This window comes from Aspergillus uvarum, assembly GCF_003184745.1.
Source record: "Aspergillus uvarum CBS 121591 unplaced genomic scaffold BO82scaffold_86, whole genome shotgun sequence".
NCBI lineage: Eukaryota > Fungi > Ascomycota > Eurotiomycetes > Eurotiales > Aspergillaceae > Aspergillus > Aspergillus uvarum.
This window is the reverse complement of record NW_020291383.1, coordinates 47,226-65,785: the sequence shown is the minus strand read 5'-3', so window position 1 is coordinate 65,785 and position 18,560 is coordinate 47,226. Positions and strand designations below refer to the sequence as shown.

General features: G+C 53.6%; 5 protein-coding genes across 5 annotated transcripts; 3 read left to right on the top strand and 2 right to left on the bottom strand.

The window, feature by feature from the left end:
* Positions 1–512: 512 nt before the first annotated feature.
* Positions 513–1,998, top strand: BO82DRAFT_436683 (pyridoxal 5'-phosphate synthase subunit PdxS). Its single transcript, XM_025641132.1, has 3 exons — positions 513–904; positions 963–1,145; positions 1,202–1,998. The coding sequence occupies exons 1-3, from the start codon at positions 800–802 to the stop codon at positions 1,829–1,831; spliced, it is 918 nt and encodes a 305-aa protein (XP_025486575.1). The 5' UTR covers positions 513–799; the 3' UTR covers positions 1,832–1,998.
* An 800-nt stretch (positions 1,999–2,798) lies between these two features.
* On the top strand, positions 2,799–3,443 carry BO82DRAFT_407172 (seipin co-factor family protein; the record flags this gene model as incomplete). The annotated part of the gene is made up of 1 exon (XM_025639615.1): positions 2,799–3,443. The coding sequence occupies one exon, from the start codon at positions 2,799–2,801 to the stop codon at positions 3,441–3,443; it is 645 nt and encodes a 214-aa protein (XP_025486574.1).
* Positions 3,444–3,600: 157 nt separating this feature from the next.
* On the bottom strand, positions 3,601–5,460 carry BO82DRAFT_359186 (uncharacterized protein). The gene has a single exon (XM_025636505.1). It carries the CDS (start codon positions 5,000–5,002, stop codon positions 3,782–3,784), a length of 1,221 nt encoding a protein of 406 aa, XP_025486573.1. The 5' UTR covers positions 5,003–5,460; the 3' UTR covers positions 3,601–3,781.
* Positions 5,461–6,055: 595 nt separating this feature from the next.
* On the bottom strand, positions 6,056–9,032 carry BO82DRAFT_359185 (putative importin 13). Its single transcript, XM_025636504.1, has 2 exons — positions 8,569–9,032; positions 6,056–8,515 (listed from the first exon to the last, which is right to left on the bottom strand). The coding sequence occupies exons 1-2, from the start codon at positions 8,992–8,994 to the stop codon at positions 6,182–6,184; spliced, it is 2,760 nt and encodes a 919-aa protein (XP_025486572.1). The 5' UTR covers positions 8,995–9,032; the 3' UTR covers positions 6,056–6,181.
* Positions 9,033–10,431: 1,399 nt separating this feature from the next.
* On the top strand, positions 10,432–17,641 carry BO82DRAFT_378851 (uncharacterized protein; the record flags this gene model as incomplete). Its single annotated transcript, XM_025637656.1, has 19 exons — positions 10,432–10,507; positions 10,567–10,626; positions 10,713–10,878; positions 10,935–10,996; positions 11,055–11,276; positions 11,339–11,384; positions 11,458–12,292; positions 12,344–12,428; positions 12,477–12,521; positions 12,574–12,754; positions 13,638–14,077; positions 14,174–14,347; positions 14,424–15,415; positions 15,469–15,576; positions 15,627–16,067; positions 16,119–16,254; positions 16,308–16,453; positions 16,504–16,611; positions 16,667–17,641. 19 exons carry the CDS (start codon positions 10,432–10,434, stop codon positions 17,639–17,641), a joined length of 5,298 nt encoding a protein of 1,765 aa, XP_025486571.1.
* Positions 17,642–18,560: the final 919 nt, after the last annotated feature.

The window sequence follows — 18,560 nt, the reverse complement described above, 5'->3', positions numbered from 1 at the left end:
GGTTGTGTACTGTACTGGAGAGGATGATTAGAATGGGGGATATTACGGATGGGCGCTTGTATATAGTCTCGAAGTTCTTGAGGTCCGTCTCATCTAACAGTGTGTAATTGAATTGGTTCAATGCATTGAGTTAGTGTCTTCATCTACTCGGTATAATCATAGTTCAACCACCGGTATTCCAGATCTTCAGATTGCCGCCTGAGGTAGCAACTGTATTTGTATTACCGTTGCTGATCAGACCGAACAGAAGGGATACCTTACATGAGCGACAGGTGACAATACCGAAACGCGGCTACCAATGCCCGCGGAAAGCTAACAGAGGGGCGATGCGCCATTCCGAGTTTAGTGGCCAGTTAGAAAATGTCAAGGGAAGGCTCAGAGGGACGGCGATGCATTGATTGGCCCATATTTCCGCCCTGCCACTGACGAGGGGCAGAAAGACCGTGGAAAGTGGGCTGAACAACTCCAGTCGCCGGCGGGGAAGAACAACGAGGGGTAAACTCGGAACACTCTCAGTCATTGGTGTAGGAGACACGGTTTTCCCAAGGATGAGGTACTGAACCTTCGTCGGGGAGGGAGTGGGTGTTCTCGGCGGCGACGCTGAGATAATCAGTTCATCCTCGTTGACTCACTCGCAAGTCTGGTCAGTCTCTCCAGGTAACTCTTTTCCTTCCGTTCATATTTAACCTTGGTCCCTCGGTGGCATTCTTTTTTCTTTCCCTTCCTTCTGCCCATCTTCTTCAATCTTATCCTCCTTCTCGCAGCAATTCTGCCAATCTCACCCTCAATTCCTCTCACAATGGCTGCTCAACAGAACGGTGCTACCGACAGCTTCACTGTCAAGGCCGGTTTGGCTCAGATGTTGAAGGGTGGCGTGATTATGGACGTCGTCAATGCGGAGCAGGTATGCTTCACTCCTAGGAATTCAACTCATCCTGTCAATGCTAACGAGAGTTGCACAGGCTCGCATTGCCGAAGAGGCTGGCGCCGCCGCCGTCATGGCCCTCGAGCGTGTTCCCGCCGACATTAGAGCCCAGGGTGGTGTGGCACGTATGTCCGACCCGGGCATGATCAAGGAGATCATGGAGGCTGTCACCATTCCTGTGATGGCCAAGGCCCGCATTGGCCACTTCGTTGAGTGCCAGGTAAGAACATTTGTTAATGTCTCTTGGACGTCGCCGCTAACATGTCATGCTGTTAGATCCTCGAAGCCATTGGCGTCGACTACATTGACGAATCCGAGGTCCTCACCCCCGCCGACGATGTCTACCACGTTACCAAGCACGGCTTCAAGGTCCCCTTTGTCTGCGGTTGCCGTAACCTGGGCGAGGCTCTCCGCCGCATTGCCGAGGGCGCCGCTATGATCCGTACAAAGGGCGAGGCTGGTACCGGGGATGTTGTGGAGGCTGTCAAGCACATGCGCACTGTCAATGCCGACATTGCTCGTGCTCGCGCCATCCTGCAGTCCTCTGCCGACCCCGAGCCCGAGCTCCGTGCCTACGCCCGCCAGCTGGAGGTCCCGTACGAGCTTCTGCGCGAGACCGCTGAGAAGGGCCGTCTCCCCGTGGTCAACTTCGCCGCTGGTGGTGTTGCCACTCCCGCCGACGCGGCGCTCATGATGCAGCTGGGCTGCGACGGTGTCTTCGTCGGATCTGGTATCTTCAAGTCTGGTGATGCCAAGAAGCGCGCCAAGGCCATTGTCCAGGCTGTGACTCACTTCAAGGACCCCAAGGTCCTGGCTGAGGTGAGCGAGGGTCTGGGCGAGGCCATGGTCGGTATCAACGTGGCGCATCTGCCTGAGGCCGACAAGCTGGCCAAGCGCGGTTGGTAAGCGGTGTCGCATGTACTGTACATGTCCTGTTTTCTTTTTTTTCTACCATCGCGCGGGCGTTTTGAGAGATAAAAAGTTGGGACAGCTGGTCGGCTTTCAGCATTAGATATTTTTTCCCCTACCCATTCTCACTGTACATTCAAATCCATACGAGCAATGATGAGCATCCTGTTCGAAGACTGTCCACGTAGGGACCCATAGAAGCTTTCCCCGGTGAGGAAGCCGGAATGGAAGAGTGGAGCCGTGTCTATCCCCTAGCCCCAATTCTTGGTGAATGGGTCCTCCATCGTTAGCCCATTGTCGCAACAGCAGCAATTTCCGCGGAACTTTCTCAGCAGCATCAACTTTTTTCGCCGTTTTGCATATCCGACATTCCGAGCTACCTTGGGTTGTCTGAGGCAGGTGATCACCGATCTCGTACTCAGATCCTTTCAATTGGGGGTAAATCGAAGAACTCCCCAAGACTAGGCAACCGGATCTTATCGGCGACAGATGCGCGAGTGTGCTTCTCGAATCTTGTTGCAAGGGGATGATCCTTGATCACCCGAACCTTAACAGGTTATTTTTCGCCATCGGAGGATGGAGGGGTACTCCCCGTGACAAACCACGTGACCGTATGTCATGTACAGTGTACGGTATGTGACGGAAAAACGAATACAGTCGATCCCTTTTTTTCTGCGGACTTGTGATTCGTGGGTGCGGGCAGTAGTTCCCGGGTTTTAATTAGTGCAAGGGCAAGGTCCGGTCCGCAGGGCTATCGATGCGGGAGTTACTGCCTTAGTCGGGTTTACTTTGGTCTTCTGGAAGAACTGGTTGCTCCCTTAGGTTCACTGTGCTACATTAGCCAAGCTAGTTGTTCTGTCGTCTGATTGCAAGAACTCTGATCCAGGTCTGATATTCATCCTCAGACACATCTCCACCAAGAACATCCTCTCCAGTGGAAGAAAAACTCGAACAATTCCCCCAAATGCCAGAAATCGACCCCATGATCCCTTCGCAATTCGCGTCGGAACCACAAAACTCAGCACAAGAACATCCCACCGAAGAACAGCAGCAGCAGCAGCAGCAGCAGCAGCAGCAGCAGCAGCAACCAGCTAAGAGCGCCACCATCTTCCACCACGACGCCCTCCTCCTCAAACACCACCAGCACCAACTCACTAACAATCACAATCACAATGCCAATGATCATGCCTACCACCATCATGACGCTCTACCTACCTCCACCACCAACGATCCCACTACATCTACATCTACAGCTCCTACAGCTACAGCTCCTCCTGGAGAAGGATACATCCCCCGCCTGAGGCAACTAATCCTCACCCACCCAATCCTCGCCACCTTCCTGGCCGCGCAGATCCTCTGCTCCGGCATCCCGGTGTGTCTATTCCTGGGCGGCGTGCTAGTGTCGGCTTTCGTGGCGGGGGCGGTATTCGCGGGTTTTGCGATGTTGGTAATGGGGCCGGTGTTGGTGGGGACGGGGTGTCTGGGTCTGGGGCTCTGGGGGTTCGGGTGGGGGGTTTTTGTGCTGGGAAGGGTGCTGGGGAGGGTTTTGAGGGGGGAGGCTGTAGAGGGGTTTGGGGGTGGGTTGGGGGGATGGGAGGGGGGGCGCTGAGGAGGAACGGGGGGGGCGGGGAGGGGAGGGTTAAGTTTGAGGTTGAGGTTGAGGGTTGATTGATGTGGACGTTTGATCGGGAGGGGAGGTTGGGGGTATGGAGTAAGATTGTTTGCGATGCGATGAGAGAATTGCCTAGTACTGCGTTCTACTGTGGGATGCTTGTGTCTTCAACAGATATGAGGTTGCGCTGCTTAATGCAAGGTGTACTCTGGGTTTCTGCTCTATGTGTGTGTGGTGTGTGTGTTGGGGTATAATGCTGATGATGACCGGTCAACAAGGCAGAGACTCACATGTACCACCGGTCAGCTACGGGGCAACCATGCGTCCGGCCTACTCTACCTCTGCTTCTCCTGCACTTCCGCCCACTTCACCCAGCGCCGGATGCAGTCATCCACCCGCTTCAGCGAGCTCTTCTCCGCCGTCACCTCGAACCATTCCTTATGCTCCCGCCCGCACTCCGGACACTTGCCCATGTCGCGGATACGCACATCCCCCAGCTCCAGGTGGATCAGCCGCTCGACGCGGTGGACGAAGGGGACCTTCCGGCCCGGCTCGAGGGCGGCGTTGTCGTGCACATTGCCCCCCATCCGCGCCGGCGACGGCTGCGGCGTCGACGGCGTGTAGGGGTAGTACCGGATTAGGGTGACGTGGTGGCCGCACTGGCGCGACCATTCGTTCAACCGGCGCTGCACGTTGTTGGCCCGCCCGATCTTCAGCCGGATCGTGCCGGGGCTGGTCGCGCTGGGCGCCGAGGTTAATGCCCGGAGGTCCCGCGCCGTGCGGATCGCGTCGCTGACGCCGCGGTCGCGCGCGCCGCCCGGCGTCGACTTGTGGTGTGGCAGCAGCGAGCTGGCCACCTCGGCCGGCGGCGGACCGCGCGCTCCTCCCTCCCCTCCCGTGGTCTCCTCCGGCGTCAACCAGAACATGTAGATGTAGCCCGGTTCGTCGCGTTCGGAGATCGGCTTGTCCAGCTCGGATGCCAGCGTGGAGCTCGCCTCCGCGCTGAGATCGGCGGGGATCCAGGATTCCGGGATCCCGGACGAGGTGGAAGAGTAGTGGTGGGAGGTCTGCGCGGATGGCCGCGTGGGGATCTGGCTGTTGGGCGAGAGCAGGTTGGCCTGCGGGACGGGGCCCGGGGCGGCGGCTGATTGGGACGGAGGCCGCGCGGAGACGGGCCTGGGCGGCCGGATCTCCTCCTCCTCGATCACCTCGAAGCAGCAGCAGATGGTGCGTTTCTTCGGTCTCTTTTGTGGTTTGTTGGGGCGCGACGGGCGCCATTTCTCCGAGGCCGCGTCGTTGAGGTTGAGGATCCCGATGCGGTCCAGCAGCGTGTCGATGCTGGTCCGCGGCTTGCTGGGGTTCGCGAGCGGCGTGCTGGTCCCCGGCGACTCGGTGGCAGCTTGGTCCTTATGCTGCCAGCAGTATCGGTCGGTTGGATCGGCGAGCGCTCGCCGGCATGGCTTTCCGCTGTTGGTCAGCCCTTGACATGTTGTCTCCGGGTCGCAGGAATCCGTGCGGGCGATGAGTGCTTCGGGGGTGTTGGCGATGACCGGCATGGTGAGATGTGGTCAGGATGCAGGCAGGTTCCGGGCGACGCGCGGAAGAGACATGGCGACTTCTTATTATGTTGGCCATGCTGCTTGCTGCCGCTGCCCCAGGCGCGAGATCCACCATCGCGTCTAAGACGAAACACGAGGGCATTGAGAGCACTGACCAAGCCCACAAAAAAGGGGGGGATTGTCGGCAGTCTCGTAGGGCACGACATCGCGTCATTGGATGAGGATCGCCCTGTCCACCCGATTCAGATGATGATTTGCATGGCTGGCACTGGAAAATCTTGAGACGCGATGCATTGTGCAGTACAGGCGGGGGGGGTTGAGGTGGAGTGATTGGCGATTTTGCAGCACAGCAAATCACCAGTTGGTGGGCAAGTGCATCCAACTCACAGTACTCTGTATACAGCCACAGTTGGCCATCACGGCAGGGTCCTAAAAATAGGACCTTTTCTTTCCGCCCTACCCACTACTCGGCAGAGTCCACCGCAGCTATTTGTTTGTTTACTATAGGCATACTCCCATTTTCAGGTGCAGGGGATTTTTGGACGCACCGCCTCAGTGGCGGAGGAATCAGTAGCCCGCCAAAAGCGGATCGCCCCGCTTGAAGGCAAATGTAAGAGTCCGCAAAGCTGCCACTATGCCTGAGGCAGACAATTCGAGCAGTGGACATGAAAAGTACAGGGGGCCATGCGCACTTCCGGAATGGCTGCTGATTTTATATACCTACAACTTATCTGTAAAATCATCATTATCCACCGCAGAAACACTTCAAAATGGTCAATATTTTGAAGATATAGGCCGTATAGTTATCTAAATTGTATATAAACGTGCTTTGTAAGCCTTCATTTACTTTTCTGCCTACAGAGGTGCTGCAAAAGGCCTCGTTCGCTTGCTTATACGCGTGTTGCGAAAGGCCTTCCTCGCTTGCTTATATCGTGTATCCATCGTAAAGGATCTTGGTGTTTAGGCAAGGGACGCGTTGTGTTTGTGTGGGAGTTTTGGTGGTAAATACGGCCGTTCGGGAAGTGCGTGTCCCCCTCTACATTCCCTGCATGATTTACATGTTGCAGTGGTAGTGTTACATCACCCGACCGTTTACAACTTGCCTAGCATGAACCCTGTTCATGGACCTCGGAGTCCAATAGTCATTGTTTGACACTGTCAGCTACCCTATGGTCCCTATCCGACGTAATTGAATGAGTCACCCCGGCACTTGACCCAGAACGAGCGTACCAATTGACTGGTCTGTGCTCTGGCGCCCCTTGCGGCCAACAAAGACGCAAGGAAGCGTTGTCGTTCTTCTGGTGTGACGGTTGGTCGCTGGTGTTGATCAACGGCCTCATCCAGTTCGGCCAACGCCGCGGTAAGATGCGGCCGAGCTGCACCCTGTTGCTTGAAAATGACTTTGCGAAGCACCTCGCACAGGTGCTCAAGATCCGACCGGGCACATCTTCCGGCGAATTGCGTCATCAAGATCCGACAGAGAGCAGGCAGACATTCACGGATAGCATTTTGAATAGGCGGGGCATCACCGGGGAGGTTCAACACGCTCACCCAGAATTGCGAGGCGGAGCGGAGCGGAAGAGGTTCGGGGCCTTGCAATGAGATAAGTGTGAAGTTCAGGATAGCGTTCAGAACAGTTGGTCGCGGCTGAGTAGCCGTCTGGCCGGGTTCCTGCGGTGTGGAGGTGAGCGCGAAGAGGAAAGGGTGGTATTTCGGAAGCAAGCGCGTCAGAAAATCGATCCCGCTGTTGGCGACTTCGGGATCGTAGCACTCTGGTTTCTCATGCATCCAGCAGAATGTCTCGTAAACGTGCACAATCAACGCAACTGTCTCATCACGAATACGCTGTGGATGGGAGCTGTGAGATGCAAGAAAGGCTGAGGCAGTGCCCATGACCATATCGGTACCCGCGCTGCCCAGAGGGATGCTCTTCACAAAGTTTACTGTCATCATCGGTGGGAACACATAGGGGCCCGTCCTCTCGGTGTAGCCGGCTTTGAGTATGTCGCAGGTAGCCTCGATAATCGCCACATCCACAGGGAAATCAGTCATGAGGAGCTGCATGGACTGCATGATGAGGTTCTGTACAACAGCCCCATCGCCCAGATTCCAGAAAGTTGGCGGGTAAGCATCCGCTTCCTTATCTTCGTGAGAGTCTAAGTTGATCTCACCATCGGTTCGGAGACCCTTGCCAACACTGGCAACGCATCGTAGCACGAGCTGGGCACGGCTCTGTGCTTGCTCAATGAGCCCATTACCGGCTTCTTCGCGAGCTGCGGTTGCCTGCTCATGGAAGACCCGAAGAATTTGCTCGAGGTATTGGGCCTTCGCGCCGTCCTCGGGTACGGTCTGTATGATCGCAGCAATGCCCTCCAGAACTTTCTCCATGGTGAAAGCCGTGGCTGTGGGCTTGAAACGAAATTGCTCAAATTGCCCAATGAAAGCAGGAAGCTCCAGCGTAAGAGCATTGCGACATGACTTGCAGAGATATGCAATCGACTTGGACGCTGCTGATGCGCAAGGACCGATCTCAAGCGACGCGAAGAGAAATGTTAGCACCCGGGGAAGCAACGCGTGTGTCCGTTCAAAGTATGACTGATATTTCCCGAGCATATCCACCAATGTTTGACGGGGTTTGTCGGGGATGACCACTTCGTTTCCCTCGCATAGGTTTGCGAATTCATCACAGAAGAATATTGAATTGAGGCATTCATCAGCGTGCTGGTTCTCGTCGACGGCCTCGGAGAGCTGAGCAACGCAGAAGATGGAGGCCTCGAACGTTCGCCAATCCTGTTGCTGAAGTGACGATCTCGCTCGCTCCTGAAAGACCTGAACCAATTCTACACCTAGCATTGGATAGATCGCTAGAAGAAAATCACAGACGTCACGCCGAAAAGCCCCGAACTCACCACGTTCATCGTCGCTCCAGTCTTGCAACTCTGCTGGACTGGGGTACTTCAGCTTCTCGAAACAATCCAGTGCTGCACGAGCCAGGTTGTGCTTCGCAGGCCCAAGCCCCGTTTGATCTTCTGAATCCACATATATCTCTTGAAGATCATCGGCAACCTCAGTCCACCACTCGAGAACCAAAGGAGAAGCCGAATCATCCACTGATGCATAACCAGGAGCTTTGAACAATGTGTGAAGTAGAGCGAGTACTTTCTCATGTTGCGGGTCCAATGCTTTCGTCAGAAGATCCCGTTGCTGTAGTGTTGCATATGCCAGCAGAAGCTCCAAGAATGTCATATTCTCATCCTCGAAATCGCCCTCCATCAGTGAAGCAATATGCGCAGTACCATAGTCACAAACAATATAGTCCAAGATGGCGCTGATATGACCTGGGGTGAAGATTGTGTCCCGCCAATCTATCAACTCGACCACGACTTGGGTCGCAGTTTTCGACAAAACTGGAATCCTCATGCATTGAATCACGTAGGTCGTAGTAGGAGCGAGTTGCGATACAGGTATCGTGTCGCGAAGCTGAAATGCGCTTCGAACGGACATCCATGTCTATTATCCCAGATGTTAGATGAGACAAAAATACAGAAGACGAGTGAGCTCACCTGGTAGGAGTTAATGGCCTCATCCCCCAAACTATCATCAGACAAATGTGCCCCAGACGCAACTTGCTGCAGTATGTGACCAAGAACAACATCGACGAGTACGAAGGCATCCTTGATATTCTCGGAAATGGGGTGATCATCTCGATTGCGACGGGCTTCAGAGCTCCATTTGTGAATCTCCTCTCCAAGAGTATTAGAGAAATAGAGCAAGGAAGTTACCTGGCCTTCAGACAACGCGGGAAGCACGGTATTTTTCAGGTCGATATCCTTGCAGTGTTCCTCCGAGACATACTTGCCATCCGCTAAGGAAGCCGCTAGATTGCAGAGAGCCCGTGTCCAGGGAGCGTTGGGTTTCAGGAAGATGGTAGCTAAGCTGGAAGCTAGTTTTCGTACAACCAGAGAACGCTCGCCTCCATTGACCAACATAACATAATGATCAATCAGCCGTCCTAGTAGCTCCTGGGCCTCTTCTGTGCTCAGGTGTTGCCTACGGACAGAGTCAGTAGGTCTCGCACAATGAAGTCATTAGGACGCGCACCAATCCTGATTTATTTTTACGGTAAAAGTCAGAGCTCCAAAGAACCTCAGGTCAGTGTTGTCCTCCGCGAGAAGGTGGTTTGCGATCAGCCATGCTTGAGGGCCCTTTTGAAGACTCTGCAGGTGCTCTTGGATCGCCTTAATCTTGGCGGGGTTGCCAGTATTTGCCGGATCATAGAGCTGCGACACTAGCTAGGACCAGGAATGACTTTTAGCCCTCGATCCCTCAATTGGCTCGGAGGAACAACTCGACTTACTGCCTTGGCCTCATTGATGAGCAGGTGCACATCCGAGGCCTGACCTGGAATGTGCCCAGACATGGCCGCAACACTGATGGCCTCCTTGCGAGAGAGAAGAAGAATATAGATAGTAGATGATGATCGATATCTGTATTTAAGGGGTGTCACGTGCTGATAACACTACCGCCGAAAAGTTGGGCGGTGAGAGGTGGGATGGAGGGGAAGGCTACTACCGTAATGGTTCTAGTAAGTAATCCGCACCGATGAAGAATGGTTAGCTTGTGATGACGACCAGGGCATTCAATATTCCAGTTGTTGTCGGGGAGAGGGATGATATTGAGAGAAGCATATGACCAGCTGGGCTAACACCTGCAGGACGTTGTTTGACTCCCAACCAACGGCGCATGGTCGTTTCAGCAACGCTGGGTTGAAGAATGCGGTTTATCACCAAATTCCAACCCCATTTGACCTCGATTTTGGAATCAATGGTTGAGTTTGCGACAATGTAAGCGTTAGTCATTGCAGTGCTTTGGAGGAGCACAGTACAAGTTGTATGGGTCAGAAATCAAGATTGCAAAAACAAAGTTACGGTCTGGTAATTACAATACCGATCTCTCGTGGCAGTGGCAGTTACCCACTTCCACAGTCGGCAAAGGAAGGCCGGCAAAGGGTCCCACTTTAATCTGCCATCGGAGCTCCTACGGAGACTGAACTTCCCTTACGTACTCACCACCACCAGTTACTCACCTTATCGAATAGTAACTGAGTCGACAGCTAGTATCCTCCACTCTCGCTCACCCTTGTGCACACGACCGTTGTATCTTTCCCTTTCCTTCTCTCCCCCCACCTTTTCTCGCTACCTTCAATCAAGGGCCTTGCGTGCTTAGTCTGTGCAACCCCGGCTCATTTGAATCCCACCTTTCCCCCCGGACACTTGCAGCTGTCCTTTGCAAAAACTCGCCAGTAGATGCTTTTTTCGCACCCTCCAATCCGCCTTTCTTGGATATCAGCTTTCCGACCGGCTCGCAAGTTATCCCTTCCCCGTCTAAGGCCCTTTTCCAGCTCCGCCCCGCGCTTCATCATCGAGATGGAGACCGTGAACACCTCCGAGCGCCTGGCCAAGCTGAGGCAGTTGATGCAAGAGCACAAGGTGGATGTTTATAGTATGAACCCAATGAACTCTCAGTTTCCGTTGATGTTAAGATTCTCACCCATTGCGAAGTCGTTCCTTCAGAAGATAGTCACCAGTCGGAATACATTGCGCCATGCGACGGCCGTCGAGGTTAGAACACCAACCTTTTGCCCTTTCCGCGACTCTTGTCTACGGCGCTGGATCGATTATCATATAACTCACATTCTACTCGATAGAGTTCATCTCAGGTTTCTCCGGCTCAGCTGGAACGGCCATAATCTCCTTGTCCAAGGCAGCATTGTCCACAGACGGCCGTTACTTCAACCAGGCTGCCAAGCAGCTTGACAACAACTGGGTGCTGCTCAAGCGGGGCGTTGAGGGTGTTCCAACCTGGCAAGAATGGTATGGAGGTCAAATGATAATGGCTGTCTAGCTTCTGAAGCTAAATTCTGATTTAGGACTACGGAGCAGGCCGAGGGTGGCAAAGTAGTTGGTGTCGACCCAGCATTGATTACAGCCTGTAAGTGAGGTAGTACGCTTTGCGGCCGGCAAATGTCCTTGAAGCTGACTGCTCTCAGCTGGTGCCCGTAGTCTTTCAGAGACCCTGAAGAAGAAGGGCTCGTCCCTTGTTGGCGTCCAGCAGAATCTTGTTGACTTGGTCTGGAAGGATGACAAACCTGCTCCTCCGAGGGAGAAGGTGACTGTTCACCCGGAGAAGTATGCTGGCAAGAGCTTCCAGGAGAAGATCCAGGATCTGCGCAAGGAATTAGAGAACAAGAAGGCTGCTGGTTTCGTTATCTGTGGGTCTTCACCTGCCGGGCCACCTTGGTCCTCTACATTCGTACTGACTAACGAACAATAGCGATGCTGGATGAGATTGCTTGGCTGTTCAACCTTCGTGGCACTGAGTAAGTTCTACGCACCCAACTTTCGCCACGGCATCATTCTGCACCCGGTCCTGAGCTAAATCATTGGTTCTAGCATTCCCTACAACCCCGTGTTCTTTTCATACGCTATCGTTACCCCCACCACTGTTGACATTTACGTTGATGATGATAAACTTACGCCGGAGGTGAAGGCCCATCTTGGTCAGGACGTCGTGGTCAAGCCTTATGATTCGATCTTCGCGGATGCCAAAGCACTAAGCGAGGCTCGGAAGCAGCAAGCTGAGGGTGCGTCTTCTAAGTTCCTTGTATCTAACAGGGCTTCTTGGGCTCTAAGCCTTAGCCTCGGAGGCGAGGAGCAGGTTGAGGAGGTCCGTAGCCCTATTGGCGATGCCAAGGCGGTCAAAAACGAAGTTGAGCTCGCAGGCATGCGGGCCTGTCACATCCGTGATGGTGCAGCCTTGTCGGAGTACCTGGCCTGGCTCGAGAATGAGTTGATCAACAAGAAGACAACCCTGGATGAGGTGGATGCTGCAGACAAGCTGGAGCAAATCAGATCCAAGCACGATCTCTTTGCTGGCCTGTCGTTTGACACTATCTCCTCTACGGGTCCTAACGGTGCCGTCATCCACTACAAGCCCGAGAAGGGAAGCTGCGCAATCATTGACCCTACCGCCATCTATCTCTGTGACTCCGGCGCTCAGTACCTGGATGGAACAACTGACGTGACCCGTACATTCCACTTCGGCAAGCCCACAGAGCTTGAGAAGAAGGCATTCACTCTTGTGCTGAAGGGTCTTATCTCGATTGACACTGCTGTATTCCCCAAGGGCACTAGTGGCTTTGCGCTTGATGCGCTTGCGCGACAGCACCTGTGGAAGGAGGGTCTCGATTACCTGCATGGAACTGGTCATGGAGTCGGTTCTTACCTGGTGAGTTCCACGAAGCCTGCCTGAATCTCTGCTTTGCTAATTCTGCGTTAGAACGTGCACGAAGGTCCTATTGGCATTGGCACGCGCGTACAATACACTGAAGTCCCCATCGCTCCTGGCAACGTTATTTCCGACGGTTGGTTAGACCTTGCACCCTGGGAATTCTGGATGCTGACCAAAGCAGAACCCGGCTTCTACGAAGATGGAAAGTTTGGTATCCGTATTGAGAGTATGTCTTCCAACAAACGCAAACAACGTGCAAGTAGCTGACGATGCTTTAGACATTATCATGGCACGCGAAGTGCAGACGACGCACAAGTTCGGTGATAAGCCCTGGTTGGGCTTCGAGCACGTCACGATGGCTCCTATCGGTCAAAATCTGATTGAGCCCTCTCTTCTCACTGATGCCGAGCTCAAGTGGGTCAATGATTACCATGCTGAGGTCTGGGAAAAGACACACAAGTTCTTCGAGAACGACGAATACACCCGTGGTTGGCTCCAGCGGGAAACCAAGGCGATTTCCAAATGAGCCTGTTAGCTCCTGTTTATACCATGAACCTCATATAGAGCCTGGAGCCAATGCATTATACCTAGACCAATACCTGGATCGACACCTGGCCTTGTTGCCGAGCCCTAGGTCGTGCTCTTCAATGCGCTGTAATGTTCCAGGAAACGGTATTATAGAACCATTCGCGGTCAAATTCATTGTAGAACTACTATATAGTGTGAAGGCTTTGAAAGGGCTTTGAAAGATTCAGGGACAAGCACCCCTCTTATCAGATAAGTTAGTAAAAAAAAAGATACTGTACCGTGGACGGAAGGCCAAGCAGGCCGGAGGAGGAGGTGGGCGGGAATGTGGAGAAACGGGCCAAGCGACACCTCGCGGAATCGGTTGTTTCCACATGCAGCTCCTCCGATTGTCTACAACAATCTTATCCCACATCCCTTAGGACCTGTCGCAACCCGATCTAACCACGAAAGCCTCCCGTTCCAAGAACACCTTGTGGTCCGGAACACTCGCGACCTCCGATATTTGCTCCACGCATTCCCCCGAAAAACGACCATGCTTGTGTCACCTCCTGTTTAATCCCGCTACGTCAGTGCTCAGAGCAGACTTACGGAGGTCGAGATCGAGGGGTGATTCCAGCGACCGACCGACCGACCGACCACATTTTCTTGCACACACACACACACACACACACACACACAGTACACAACCGAAGGCGCGAATCGCTCTTCCCGACTTACCTATCCGTTATCGAATCGAAGAGTCCTCCGAGTACAAGTGACCTGGCATGAGCGGCCGAAACCCTTACGCGAACGGATACGGATACTCCGACACCAGCCGCTACGATCGCGGTGATGGCGGGTACGGCAGCAACGGCAGCAACGGGAGCAATAGCTTAGGGATGAATGGATATGGAGGAGGAGGCGGAGGCGGTGCCGATAGCAGCGGTGCATCAGGGGCCCGCGATCTCCGGCCTGGAGGCTATGGTGGCTTCTACCCGGAGGCGTCGCCGTCGTCCTTATCGCCGGCTCAATCGCCGGAGCGACGCCATGACCGGTGGGATCGCGACCCCGAGCATTCGTCGTCGCGGTCTAGAACCAGGGAGGGCGATGCGGAGAGGGCGACGTTGGGCTCTCGAGACGGTCGGACGCCGCGTGGGGAGACGAGTTGGTTGGGAGGCAGCAGCAGCCGCGAACGCGAATGGGAACGGGAGCACAGGGCAATGAATTCTGCTGGACGCGCGGGGGGCCAGGGAGGAGGCTCTCAGGCTATTGAAGGTGCGATAACGCTATTTTTCTTGGGGAAGAGCTATCTTCCGTTATTGGCGGATTGCGTGGGAAATACCAGTTGTGGCTGACTTCGTGAATTGGCAGATGTGTTACAGATGGTACAACGTGAATGGGACTTCGTGGCCTCTGAAAGCTGCGTTCCGGTGCAGGTGGCGTTACAATTGATGGACACGAGCACGCTGGGAAAGGCAGAGCGCGAAACGGAGTTCCTGGAGATCCATGATCAAATACAGCGGACGCTGAAGTCGGTCGTCAATGGTGAGTGAGACTTGTTTGGGGGACCCGATAATGGTTCGGTGACAGCTATTTTCTGTTTACTGATACCGCTCGCTAGAACACCATCAGGGCTTCAATAGTTCTATCGGTACATATCATAAGATCCAGACCAGTATTCAGACTTCGCAGACTCGCGTGCGCAACCTGAAGAACGCCCTTGAGGGAGCGAAATCGGGCTTGCTGTCCACCAAGCCCGAGCTGAAAGGGCTGGCTACATCTTCGCAAAAATACGACGACATCATTCAGCTGTTCAGCCAGATCCAGGAGATTCAATCGCTGCCGGAGAAGCTGGAGTCCCGCATCTCCGATAAGCGTTTCCTTGCCGCGGTTGAAGTGCTGCATGACGCGCTACGGCTGTTGCGGCGTTCTGAACTCGAGAACATCGGGGCGCTGGCGGATATTCGCGCGTACTTCGGTAGCCAGGAGGCTTCTCTGACGGATATCTTGATCGAAGAATTGCATGATCATCTGTATCTGAAATCTCCTTACTGCGCCAATCGGTGGAAACCCCCAACAGCCGAGGGAGAGGGCAACGGCGTCAATGCTTCCAGCTGGTCTGGTAACAACGCCTGGGAACGCCCTGTCTACAACTTTTTGGCCAAGCTGGATGCCTCTAACCCGATGGTGGAGGATGCTTCTCGGAACCCCGAAGCCGACACATTCTACTACATTCAGTTACTTATAGAAGCGCTCAACAAGATGGGTAATCTTGACATCGCGGTGGATCGGATCGAGCAGAGACTCCCTGTCGAACTGTTCTCCGTTGTGGACAAGACGAATGCCGAGATCGACGCACGTTACCCCGAGTTGTCTACCCGTGGCTTTGCAGCCCAAGACAGCAGAAGCGGCGTGGCATCGAAGACCATCGAGAAGCGTGGCCACGTGCTGACCGAATTCTTGTGGACATTGTACGCCAAATTTGAGTCTATTGCCGAGGGCCACCGTGTCATCCATGACGTGATCGCAGCCATTGTTACACGAGAGGGCATCCCGAAAAGCAACACGCTTGCTGGTGGGTTCAAGGAGCTTTGGAAGCTTTATCAGAGCGAGGTAGGCGATTAAATTGCGGTAATTCTGTTCATTTTCTGACGACATCTGTATAGATTCGCTCGCTCTTGCACGACTACTTGGCTACTGATGGAGAGTACCGACCGAGAGATGAAGACGACGCTAGGCGTCAAATGTACACGGGCATGCGAGACAAGAACAAAGTATGTGAAGAGAGCTGCAATGACGATTGCTGAATACTAATCGATCGCAGAAAATGTTCAAGCTGTCCGAAACAGATCAAACCACAGAGATTCAAGCCGAGCAGTCTGAACTGGACGAGATTCTCAGGTCGTCTGTGCCGGGCTTAGTGATCAAGTCTAATCAGAAATTCGCAGTGACCGATACCTCCGATGCTAAGCAAGGCAACTCGGGTACTGGCCACAAGATCCTCATTGAACCAAGTGTATTCAATATCAGTCTCGTGCTGCCGCCCTCTCTCTCTTTCATTCAACGGTTGAAGGAGATCGTGCCGGTGGATTCGGATCTTGCGATGACCACCTTGACATCCTTCCTGGATGACTTCTTGGTCAACGTATTCTTACCTCAACTTGATGATACAGTCACAGACCTTTGTACCCTTACTATTGTCTCACCCGATGCATTCACAGAAGACCCCCAATGGTCCACGGTCTCGCCTCGACCCGTCTTCAAGGTACTTTTTCTGGCATAGACATTCCGAGCTTTGATACTAACTGCGTTTTAGGGAGCGGTCAAGCTCATGTCAATCATCCAAGACTTTAGCAAGATGCTATCCAGCATTCCTCCTGATCAAGCCTTCACACAGCTGCTTCTTACTCAGATCGTGACTTACTACGATAAGTGTTGTGGATGGTACAAATGTGAGAAAATGCACGATTTTAAAGCATGAACAATTATTAATTTCGATATTTAGCAATTGTGACCAAGAAATCTCCGCGAGACAAGGGAGAGCCCCGGCTCAAGGCCGCTGCAGGCTTTGCTGAAGCTGGAGACGTTCATGATGTCGTTGCCGAGCTCTGGAAAAACGAAACGAATGATAAATGGGCACTTGTCGATAAGGTATGGTTTTCGTGAATGATCTTAGCATGAGCTGCGCTGACGAAAGATAGGAAATTGAGCTGCTTCTCCAGCTGACCTCCGAAATCCCGTTAGAGCCTTACGACATCATTTCCGACCCTAAGACTGTGGTGGCTCTGTCGCTCCTCTACAATAGCATGGTTCGTTTGCTCACTCAGTCACCGTTCTTTCTTGTGTATACTGACTTGGATACAGCAATGGTTTGCGAGTCACCTATCCCAGCTACGCCAAATCATCCCGACCTCGGAAGCTCGACGCCCGGAAACCGGGCCTCCTAACCGTCGTTGGACCTTGATCGGGGCGATGAAGTCCAAGGTCGATGGTGTCAGTCAGCCGATATATTTGCCCCTAAGCCAAGAAACGGCGACTATCTTCGACAACACTCTTGGGTCACTGCGCGAATTGGCGCACACCGCTCTGTTCGCCCTCCACATCGATTGTCGGTGTGGCGTCATCCATATGCTGAAGAAGACGATGGCAGGGCCTAATCCTCGAAACTCGCGCGCTTCTGAGCCTACGACGCCATCTCCCAGCACTACCACTCACTGGTGGCATATTTTGATGAACCAGCCCACTGCTGCATCGCCTACGATTCTAGAATTGAATGGTGATCTGATCGGCTTCGACAGTAACATCTCCACTTACCTCGGTTCATCTGAGAGATGGTTCATTACCTCTGGGCTTGCTCGCTTCATCGACCAGACCTTTGTGGCCAACACTGGCCTGATCGGCGCTATAAACGAGAACGGAGCCTTGCGCCTTCAACTGGACGTCCTCGTCTTGCAACAGAACCTGAAGAACATCATCATCGATCCGATGCAGGATCCGGCGCATGACGGAACCACCAGCCCCCACGAAGAGCACCACGAGGTGGTCGCGCTCCCGCGCAGCGCCAAGTTCCTGGACTGGTTTCTCGAGGGCGCCGAGAAAGCCCTCGACTACGCCAAGGAAGAGAAGGAGTCCTTTGCTGCCCATGGAGAGAAAGCGCTGGCCGCTGGCAACGGAGAACCCTTCACGTACGAAGAGCTCAAGATCCTCATCGATCTCTGCTTCTCGGATGCTTTGCTCGGGCCCAGAGGAGTGGATAACCGGGAGGAATTTATGGCTGCCAAGAAGGCCAGTGCGGAAGCTCTGCTGAGATTGAATGAAGTGATGTGGGATTCCAAGTAGGAGGAGTGCACATGCACATAGTATCCACACTGCGATGCGAAATATAATCTCTTTCTTTCTTTCATATCCATAAGTTGAGGTTGTGCTGTAGCCCCAGGGGGTGTCCCGGCCAAGATGATGGGAGCCCAGAACGGGATGGACCGACCCACTTGTTAGATGCGCCGAAATTGTCCAGAATTTTCTCTCTCTCTCTCTCTCTCTCTCTCCCAAGCAGTGACCAGTCGTTTGACGCCAAGCACAATTTCAGGAGAACATGTCTCTTGGGGTGGGCCGTGGATTTTGGATGTGAACCTCAATCCGGAATCATCAGACAATCGAAACTCGACAAAGAGATTCTGAGACAGTTCCGCTTAGTGCGCTTAGTGCTTAGTGCTTAGGCTGATAACAGGATAACAGGAGAACAGTCTAGGGAGTAGAGCCACAGCGGGCCACAACTGCTCACAAGTTCCAACTGCTCCCAACTCGCCGTTGCCAGCAAAATCTCCGGGGTGGGTCTGACCGGAGTAGTTTAATTAAAAGCCAATATATCAATGCCCGCACTTGTATCCATTGATCGAATTGAACGATCGAATTGATCCCCAGTCCAGTGTTTCACCTCACGATCTCATTTCCCGCTGGTGGCTGCCTTGCCCAGTGGCCACTCGCTCGCTCTGCCTTTCGGCCCGTTGACTGCTCCCCCTGGTAGTTTCATTTCCCTGATATTGCTGACAATGGGGCAAAACCCATGATGCTGAAATGGACCCATCATAATGTCCGGATCACGGGGCAGACATCCTGTGCTTGGGGGGGATTCCTTTTATTCCCTTGATCCCGCGCTGTGAGCTCTTTCTATCCTTCTTCTCTCCATCTCTCGTTGACCACTACCACTCTGTCCGGAACAGCAGTTCTATAGTCCTGGGATTTGATATCCAGGCGTCCA